Here is an 11,381-nt window from a genome sequence, read left to right as displayed (position 1 = left end):
AAGAAAACATATATATATATATAATTAAGTAACGTTGGAGTAAAATTATTCGTACAGACTTATCGATTAAAAGAAAATAATCACTGACGCGATTGTTGTTAACCTTGCTTGCTTTATATGCAACTGAGACAGAAAAAGAGAGGGAGAAAGAGAGAGAAATATATATGTATGTGTATAAATATATAAATAAATATATATAAATATATATATATATATATGTATATATATATTTTTGCATATAAATTTATTATGAAAACTACTAATATAATATTTTTACGGAAATATGTGAGAACTATTATATCCTTTTCTTTTTTCCCTCTTTTAAACAGGTAAGCTCCTTTATAAGGAAAATCATGGCCGAGTATCGATCTATCTTGAAGTTTCTCGACTTTGATAGATGGAAAAGATAGATGAAAAAGAAAATGAAAATAATAGAAGGGGAAAGTAATTCATTTCGAAGGTTGAAGGATGAAATTTTTTTCATTTTCTTTTTTTTCTTCTTTTCTTAATGTTTTTTCATTAACGGAAGTACTTTTTCTAGCGGGAGTTCATGGGAAGTCACGATTTTACCGACAGTCAAACCGGACGCGGAGGACTCGAAAGTCCGAGTCCTCGATCAGCGACAACAGCAGCAGCAGCAGTAACAACAGCAGCAACAGCAGTAATAGTAACAGCAGCAGCAGCAGCAGCAGCAGCAGCAGTAACAGTAGTAACACTTAGTAGACTTATGTATGTGACTTTCATAAACGTTCACCAGACGGAGACACCTTTATTAAGCGAAGTCATTTCAAACTTTGTCATTATCGTAATTTCTAATGACCTTATCATTATAAAGATCATATTTGATACATTTAAAAAACGATTATATATCGATCGATAATGTCGAAGATATTACACGAACTCGATCGACCAGATTACATTTTATATTTAACGAAGATTATTTTCTTTTGTAGTATACCATCGAATGTTGTAACAATCGTGAACACCAAGAAATCGAAAGGTATACATATGTCGAGAAAGAGAGAAAAAAAAAGGAAAGAGAGACAGAAAGAGAAAAAAAGAGAGAGAGAGAGACCGGTAGTTAAACGAACGTCATATAGGTTCACGTGTGTGAACATTACGAAAACCAGTTTTTGCTGTTGCCTTTTAACGACGACGTGTTTTTTCTTCTTTTTTTTTTCTTTTTACTCTATCTATGATCTTTTTTTTTACATTCTTCTACCCTCTCCACCATTTTATTACTTTATTATACGAAACATCAAAGGATATCGAAACATGTAGATTTAGAAATATCCCGTATTAATGAATCGTAAGAATGATCATTTTATTTATTGTATTTACCTATGCATGTTGGAAGAAAGAGGATGCATGTCGGAGAAAAAAGATGATAAATAAATAAACGAAATTTTTTTGTTCACTAATCAATCGACAAAAACTCGTTCGATTCTCGAAGTCGCACACACAATTGGTACGGTAGTCAAGTTCGTACTGACGAACATTTTCGCAATGGAAAGTCTCAAGAGCCACATGGTATATTCACATTTTCTCTCCCTGCTCTGTTTTACTTTGTTCGACGGAGCATCTCCGTGACGTATTTGCTATAGCGTACATTTATACGTTTACAAACCTCGAAGCGTAACGCACGATAGCAGGAGAGCGCGTGTCCTCGTATGAAGAAAGAAATAAACCTAGTAGTACGTAAGTACTTGCTTGTAATTTGAATTAAGAAACCTTGAAAAGATGGATAAGAATATGCGCGTCGATAAAAAGATCGTCCTTTTATGCAACTAGACAAAGAAAAAAAGAAATGAAGAAAAAGAAAAAAAATAAAATGCTTACAGTTGTTCCTTTTCATTTTCTTTTTTTTACACTTTTTTCTCCTTTTTTTTATTTTATATACATTAAAGAAAACAAAAAAAGAAGAACAAATTTCATGGCAGATATGACTTATATTTGGACAAACCAGAACGAAAAGTGAAAGTGGTTCCCCTGAATTTTGTTCGATTAAACATCCAAAATCAAGATATATTTTTTGATATGCATTTGCATATTGCATACATGCACATCATATCAAGTTCTCGACTTACATTACATAAGCTTTTTCATCAGAAGTTTTCATCAGTAATATTTAATTCATACATACATACACATATATATATATATATATATATATATGTAATTTTTTGCGATTTTTGTCATTAATAAAAGGAAAGCTTCACTTTATATAAAATTCTGTGTAAATATATACATATATATACTTATAAATTAAGGGCCACTTAAATATCTCAATTGTTAGGGGCAATAGAAAAAAAAAAGAAATGACAAATAATTTATTAAGAAACGTTTCATAATTTCGTGTGTTAGATATAAATACTCAGCATATGAAATAAGATGTCTTCCTATCGAATCAGAACTGGAATAATTTTTAATTCGTTTTATGGGACACCCTGTATTTTTTATGAGATATTTTAATCATATACAATATTTTAATCAGATATTTTTATTAATTAATTCTGAAAAAGATTATAAAACAAGTATTGTTCTACACATCTTCTTAATAAATCTATTATAAATGTATTATAAAAACATTAATAATTCAATTTTGTTATTACTAGCATATCGTGAAATCAATCCAATTAATCCATCATTGTGTTCAATTATGGTGAATATGATCAATTGATCTCGAAAAAGTCATATATATATATATGTATATATGTATATGTATATATGTATATATATATATATGTACGTATGTATGTATATATAGACATGTACATATTATAATACATACATGTATAATACATAATGTTTAAAACATTGCACAATGTCGCATGTATATGAGTGTTCGAGAAAAAATTCATAACTTTTCATTCGTAAAAAGTATTTTGTATATTTATTTGTTTGTTTTTTTTTTATAATAAATTGCATTTTACGTAATTCGCAAACAATTAATTACATTTACTTGTTATATTAAATCTTAATCGGATTTAGAACTTATGTCTGTATTTATGTCACATAATTTTGGTATCAAATAAGGTTTTGTATTTTTATAACTTTCTTTGTTTGATATAATTAAAATTTGTATTCTACATAAGTTTTGTCATTTCTTAAATTCATGAATATTTAAGACAATACAAATTTAGTAGATATCCATATAAGGAAGGTCACTTTTTGCCAAAATCTTACTAAAATACTCGATTCAATCCACTGTGTGGTGTTCGTAATTGGGACCTAAGGAATAAACTTATTAATAACAAATAACAGTTTTACTAATTCTTCTTATCTTTCGCAAATTTGAGCAAATAAATTTTGCCGTCAATGTAAAGTTTGCTGTTAATATAACGTCCGAAACTACTGTACAAAAATTATTATACATGTACATTCAGAACTACTATACAAAAAACGATATATTCTTTTTGGCAGTTCTTAAAAAAATTACTTCGAAATTTGTAAAAATGTTATATAATATATAAAGAAAATTTATTATTATTCTATCAAAATTACTCATAAATTTTAAACGGATGCGGCAGTATCCGCTTATAAAATTTAAGCTAAAGAAACAGATATTCCGTCTATCTAAAAAAATGTTTGAAAAAATGAAGCTAATTTTTACATTAAATTTCATGCTTCAATTTTAACAATAAATTGATATATTCAATACGAATTATAGATAATATTACAGATTACATTTCTCTGCGAAATACTAATGTTATACGATTAAAACTTTGTTTATTTTTCTCTATTGAACGTAACATAATGAGCGTTGATGCGAAAGCAATAAAAATAGAAAGAAATATAATAGAAACTCTTGAAATCGATGGTTCCAATGTCAGGATCGATGTAATACGCGTGATCAGTTTCCTTAAAAAGCAAAGTTAATACACACATACATATGCATATATATGTACAAATATTATAAGCTTCATGAATGTGCATGAACTGTATGAAAGTCTTTAAGTATGATTTTCTAAAAGAAATTAGTTCTTGTCCTTGAAAACTTTTATACCATAAATGATTCCCGGCAGTAATCGAGCATGATCGTTTATGGTTACGATAAACTTGTTTGTAGCTGGTCAGTAACCGATCTAACGGTGACAGACGTGTCACATACCACTGGAAAACTCGTTTCAATCGTAGATGCAATGTATTAGATTCCCTGAATCATTGTTAGAATACTTTCGCAGAACTTTCGTTGTCTACATTGTTTTTTTTAACCCCTTTGAGAAAGCCCAGAGTAGTATAGAAAGCCATAGGTATACACAATTTGCATTCACTTAGCGAGTAAAGTAAGAATAACTTTCATTAGCGTGGGAGATTAACGTACATAACGGCCCTATTCTGTTTCTAATGCAAAAATCACATACCGATTACTAACAACGTTCGTGATTAATCAAGCTCTCTTTGTCTTATTTCATTGTAAAGAAATTTCAAGATCAATATCATTGCCACATCTGTGAAAAGTAATTATCTCATTGAATATACCTCTTAGACCTTTAAGAGTTACTGTAACAAAGAAATCGTTTAAATTCTATTTCGCCAATCAACCTTAAACGTTAAAGAATCCAATCATTAATAACAATGAGTAAACGTTTCTTTTTTTTGTATCAATCATATTCCTGCAGTACGATTTCTTGATTGTATTCTTTTTCTTCTTTTTCTTTATTTCTTTTTTTTTTTTTTTAAGTATCACCGATTGGAAAGTCGTAAAATGAAACAAAACGATAAACGGTTAACGGTAAACGATAAACGAATTTCTTAACGAAAGAGATACGTTTAGCAACGTATTTCATCATTATCCTTTAGCAGTACTTGAAAGTTTGAACCCTTACGAAACAGCATTTGTCATCAATCAGGTTTATCCTATATCTGCTGCTTATATTAGAATCTATAGCTCGTATTCGCGTAATTATCTTTCTATCTATCCTGACACGGACGTAACGACGGAAGTGAGCGCAATCGGCCCGATCGGCTTCACGTGAACTATGATTAGGAATGCCAATGGACTCAGGCAAGGTGGACGCAAAGTGCATGGAAAAAAGTGGACGTTTCTACGACTAGGGAAGAGTTTGCAAACCCTTTATTATCGTTCGTTTATAAAGGGGACATGAGTCGTGCATCCGCTCAGTTCCATGACCGCTGGAACAACGAGCTTTAGACTAAACGAAGGAACAAATTCTTTTTTTTATTTTATATATGTATGTATATATATATATATATATCATCATAGTCGAATTCGCGAATAATGCGATCGATTACGGGATCGTGTAGTATGCTGTTCATAGACATTGACCTCGAGTTAAATACGTAATAATCGGCGATCGAGAGAATATTATTTCTCAAGTTTGTAAACAAAAATGTTCCGCTCGTTCGTGATTAGATCATTCTTGATCATGTTGATTGGGATGGACTTGACGACGTCATTGCCAATAGGTCAACCGATAAGAAATCTAGAGGGAAAGAATAGACGAAGAGACGAGGCAGGTTTTGCCGAATCCCCAAGAGTCTTGGAGATTCAATTGCCCGTTAAGATAGCTACGAAGGAGGATCTGATAGCTTGGGCAAAATACGTTATGGGTTTGATGGCCTCGAAGATCAATATAACTTTATCGTCGGTGAAGGAAGAGTTGTCGAGAACGACAGATCAAAATCGTTTGAAGAAACCTTTCAAACAACAAACCTCAAGTCAAACCTCATCGAGATTTACCGATATTAAATCGAAAGAACCTTTGCAACCTCCTCCACGATTAAATAGTGTCAAACAAAATAACAATTTCTTACCGCAATATCCCAACTTTGGCACAAGGAATACTTACGATTTGAACGACGAGGAGGTGATACGTAACACGAACGACGTCATTGTACCTCCAGCAGCAACTTATCTTCCCGTGCCGGTAACCAATCCTGGAATAGATTCACGATACAGACAACAAGAACAATCCATCGGGAATTTGTTCTTCGATAATCTCGAAAGAAACTTAACTTCTAATAATTTCGGTCTTAATACGTTTCACGATGATTTATCCCTTAAAAAGTTTCTTAACAATCCCGTTGAATTATCGTCGCCGATAAGATTTAATAATTTTACGACGTTACAAAGAAACTTGACCGATCCTATTCTACCACTTATAAGCGTACCCTTCGAGGCAGTGATAACTATAACGAGAGAACAATCGACCGAATCTACTATACCACCTAATAAAACGAAAAATCTCTTGGTCATACCAAAGAGGGATCCACCAGACGAATTTCCTCCCTATTTCGAAAGGAATTATACTCTGATCGATCAGGACGGTCAAATAAATGTGATATTCGATGATTTCGTTACGAGAGATAACAATAATGGCTCGAAGAAGAACGTTAGGCAAGAGACCGAAAAAGAGAAGGACGAAAAGAGACGACAGCCTACGATGCTCGGTGAACTCCTGCAACTTCTTCAAATTTTAAGAAAAAATTCGCAGAACGACACCAACGCGAAGATAACCACATCGATTTCGAAGATCATTAAAGGTATGAAGCCGCAGAAGGTACAAATCGCTCCAGCTTATAACGAGGTAATTCTTTTATCACTGTTTTTCTTTTCTTTTTTCTTTTCTTTTTATTTTTAATAAAAACATTATCTCTCTTGAATGTACGAAGATCAATAAAAATCAATCATTTGAATATCTTTAACACGCTGACGTTCACGCTGTATTCTGTATTTTAATGCATAGGCGAATGGAGGCAAGAAGAAAGTTATCTATATAAAGATCAGACATCGTTACGTTTGAAATGTTTACATAAAAATATATAAATCATCTTACTTTATTGAACATTGATTACGTAATTGTTTAAATATTCAAACAACAAATTACTTTCCGACCATTAAAGGATTTTTGTTACTATTGGCAAAAACGGTAAATAGAATTGTATTGCGACGAAACATCGACGATGAGTGCTCAGCGTCAGCGTGTTAAAAATATATTGTTCGCAAAGGAATATTCTTAAAAAGAAAGATTATGAGCTTCGTTATTTTCGAAAAAAAAGCAAAAAGATAAACAAAAAATAAAATGTGAACGATGACTTTCATAAGAGCAAATGTGAAAGCGAAACGTTACGTTGTATTAGTAATTTCGAAAAATAACATTTCGAAAAATCTATCCTTTAATTATGTATGCATCTTTTTCGTTAAAACTTCTCGGAGCGTCAATGATTACTCAAGCAAGGATCAGCAGGAGTGTCTTTTTTGGGAACAGCGATAGTTGCGTAATGCCACGTCATAGGTACGAACGCGTGTGTGTATAGGAAGAAAAAGGAAAAAAGAAAAAAGAAAAAGAAAAATGAAACAGAAAGGAAACGAAAGAAAAGGAAAAGAGGATAAAAATGTGACTGGTGTGAAATTTATCGATAATTAGCTTGGAAAGGAAGTATAATTTTGATTACTTTTTTATTATTTTTATTAATACTATTTATTACATATATATAACAATTATAAATAAAAGTTATTATATATATATAGTTGTTTATTATATTCTATATATAATTATATATGCGACTATAATTATATCAAACTGTCTAGATTCATCCAATTGCTGCGTTTTATGCCTGCTCATTCGAATTGTGATAATTTCATTCGAGTGACGTTAATTTCTCCGTATATTTCAGTCCACGTTAACAAAATTAACAACGAAGGAAGAACTTAATGAAACTAATTCTGATTCGCCGGAACTCGAACAACAGGTACGATCGATTGTTTCGAGCTTTTTTTCAAAAAGAAAAAAGATGAATAAAATAAAAAAAGAAATAAAATGAAATAAAATAAAATAAAATGAGAAAAAGCTCGATCACATCGAGGTAATTTATATTTTTCAGATTAATGACGATGATTATGACGATGACGACACTATGGGTGGATCATTACAATCCTTGCTTGATTTATTGCCATTAGCTGTGCCGATTTTAGAAGATCTCAGTGACGTAAGCTATTTCGATCGTCCTCTCTAAAATGTCCTAAATCTCTTTCGAAAGTTAGATCTTTCCTTTTCTTTTTTTTTATTTAACTTATTTATTTCTTTTTTTTTAATCCTTATTACATTCATTAAAGATTATCCTAATTTTAGCCAGAGTCGGAGACAGATCTGGCTGAGGTTTTACAAGCTGCGATACCTCTGGTACAAGGACTCTCTGAAGTGAGTTATTCTTTCATATAGCGTAGGTGACGTTATAAATATGAAAGATATGAGAATTTTATTTCTATTTCTTTCGTGTTAACATTTTTTCTTTTGTACTTTTTTTTTCTTTTCTTTCTTCTTCACTTTAGGGTGACGGAGAAGATGGTGTCGATATTCCTGGGGCCCTAGTACCGATCTTGTTAAATCTCAGCGGAGTAAGTCGTTCGTATCGAGAATATTAACTATCATTATATTTATGATATTATGAAAGAACGAGAGAGAGAGTTAATTTCAGGGTAAGGATGGACGAGGAAGCGACGTAGCGGCTATAGCTGGACCACTTATTCAATTGATAGCACCATTGATAGGACCATTGATCGGCCCTTTGATCGGTCCATTGAGTCATTCGAGCAATCCCGTAAGATATCGAGATCGATCACGTTATTCCTTTGATCATCATACATTTAAAAAATTTAATATTATTTTTTGTTTTGTTCTTTTTTTTTACTACGATTCTAGCCTTACGGACAAGGTGGATCGTCTTTATCGGCATTGGTAAAGTCCGTGGCAGGTCCATTGAGTACGGTAATACCGATTCACCATTTTAAATTCAATAACTCGTTATAAACGAATGTGATAAACGAGTTTATATACGTATTTATTAATTAATATGAATATGTTTCTTTCTTTCTATTTCTTTTTTCTTTTTTGTTTTTTTTTTGGTTATCTCTTTATAATTTTGCAGCCAACCGGACCAGGAAAAATGTCACCCCTCTCGAATTTAATTGCCGGGGTCGTTGCTAGTCTAAGCAAAGTACGCACCATTAACTTTTTAATAAATTGAAAATCTGTTATTGTTACTAATAATAAAAATTCTCGCAATTCACACTGAGGATCGATTAACCCGTGACGTTTTTACGCACATCGTTTGTTCCTAAATAAAAGACGACGGATCTGCTTTCTTTTTCTTTTCTCTTCTCTTTTTTCTTTTTTCTTCTTTTTCTTTTTCTTTTTCTTTTTGACTCTTTTCTAATCTTCGTTGTTGCATCTAACAACGCATCGAATCATATATATTAACGTTGACGCTTATTCGTCATATCATGTCATAATTTACAACTATTATATCGTGTATCTTATTTAGTTTTTAACGCTTGTTTACATTCGTTTACGCTTAGAGAAGAGGCTTTGCGTAAAGAAAATATCAAACAGCGTTGATTTTTAATATAAACGAGATGAAACATTTATTTATATTCGTTCGTATACTTCCAGGAAATTTCAGTTCCTGGAAAAGGTGGTTACGGCGGTGGAGGACTCGATTTATCGACATTAATTAGTACAGTCGTGTCAGGCTTCCTAGCAGGTACTAGTGCTGGGCTTAGTGGATCATCGAAAAGCGATGGTCACAAGGATTCTGCATATTCACCTACCAGCTATGGTGATTATGGCGGATATGGTCCTGTAAGAAATTATTTAACTACTTTATTTCAATTCGACTTATAAATAAATAGTCTAAACACACACAAACAAACAAGTAATAATAGCTTGATTGTATATTTAACAATGATTCATCTTATATTATTTTAATTCCGTTTAAAATCTTTTTTTCAAAAGTTTAATGACGTTACGAAAAATATATTTATAAAACAAAGAAAAACTCAACGTAATTAGGATAAATCTCAGTATCGAACGAAATATTGTATGAAACAATTTTTTTTTCATCTTTATGCCGTTCGTTAGAAGAGTGATATTATTAAATTGATTTACAGGCACCAGCTAACATGGCGAATCCCGCGAATCTGCTCGGAACTTCCATCAAAGGCATAATCAACGGTGCACTACAATTAGTCGGATCCCTTCTAAAAGCAGTGACAGGAATCTTAGGTGCCTCGTCGCAAGAACCAACACCTTCCTATGGACCACCTACAAGTTATGGATATCCTACTACAAGAGCACCTCCTTACGCTTATAACTCTTATGCTAATTCTCCAATTGGACAAACACCACCGCCAAGGCAAACGAATGTGAAGAAACGTATTATTTAATATTCAATTACTCATTCATTTCTTTTTCATTTCTATTCGACTATCGAAAATCTTGATATTTGTTGGACTCACATGTCGTTTTATATTTCATAATTAGTAAAAGTCTCAAAAGGATAGATCATTTTAATAGAATCGTGCTATTATTATTATTATTATTATTATTATTATTATTATTATTATTATTATTATTATTATTATTATTATTATTATTGTTAGAAGAAAAAAACTAAAAAAAAAAAGAAAAACACTAGAAATATACAAAAATGACGCCGACTTCAGATTGCCATTTTTTGTTCGTTATCTTTTCTGCGTATCGCACTCACGTACTTACAATATTTCTTTCATTGTAATATAACAGGAATAAAACAATTCATCTTATCTCAATATTAATCATTACGAAATAGATATTTTCTTGGAAACTGATCAACTTATTCAAATAGTAGTAACAATATTAAAAATTTATCAATTTACGAAGTATAAAATTTATTGAATTTAATCATGGATAAATTTCGTGCATATACCAAATTGTGTTATCAGATATATAATATAAAATTCATTGCCATTGACATGTAGAATTAAACATTGGTACAAACTGGATCTATCATACGTACGTATCTGATTATCGGATTAATTTATAATACAAGGACGAATGTTATTTTATCAAAGATTTACTTTCACTTTGTCCCAGTTTATTAAACGTCATTCTGTGACGTTTTATTAAATTCTTATTTCATTCGTTTTCTTTCATCTTCTTTTTCTTTTTCTTTTCTTTCTTTTTTTTTATTTCTTTTTTCAATATCTATTAAAGAACATCGACGAAAAGAGTTTCCTTGATATAAATACATAAATACGTACACGCATACGTCGAATTGAGATCCGTCTATTAAAAGGGGCGGATTTGCTCGCGTGCGACATGTCTCTCGATCATATAGGTGCATATATATATACATATATATATATATATATATATATATATATATATATATGTTTATATCCAGACGTATACTTAGATACATAGTTACTAACGTGTAACGAAGAAAATGCTTCCGGAGTAAGGAAACCCGGAAATAATCAAAGTGGAGAAAAAAAAAGAAAAATAAAAGAAATAAGAAAGAAAAAAAGCAAAGAAGCAATAAATCGTCTCGTCCTGTTTGCCCAGAATAATTTTCATTCACGTAACGCCGAATAAAAA

General features: G+C 31.3%; 1 protein-coding gene across 1 annotated transcript; it reads left to right on the top strand.

Annotated features, from left to right (window-relative positions):
• The first annotated feature begins 5,390 nt into the window (after positions 1-5,390).
• On the top strand, positions 5,391-10,390 carry LOC127063879 (uncharacterized). Its single transcript, XM_050994147.1, has 10 exons — positions 5,391-6,581; positions 7,627-7,716; positions 7,849-7,953; positions 8,097-8,165; positions 8,297-8,362; positions 8,443-8,565; positions 8,667-8,732; positions 8,893-8,961; positions 9,417-9,605; positions 9,914-10,390. The coding sequence occupies exons 1-10, from the start codon at positions 5,391-5,393 to the stop codon at positions 10,187-10,189; spliced, it is 2,244 nt and encodes a 747-aa protein (XP_050850104.1). The 3' UTR covers positions 10,190-10,390.
• Positions 10,391-11,381: the final 991 nt, after the last annotated feature.

The sequence above is a fragment of the Vespula vulgaris genome, chromosome 5 (genome assembly GCF_905475345.1).
Source record: "Vespula vulgaris chromosome 5, iyVesVulg1.1, whole genome shotgun sequence".
NCBI classification, from domain to species: domain Eukaryota; kingdom Metazoa; phylum Arthropoda; class Insecta; order Hymenoptera; family Vespidae; genus Vespula; species Vespula vulgaris.
Note: the sequence above shows the minus strand (reverse complement) of the source record. Positions and strands in the feature narration are given on the sequence as shown.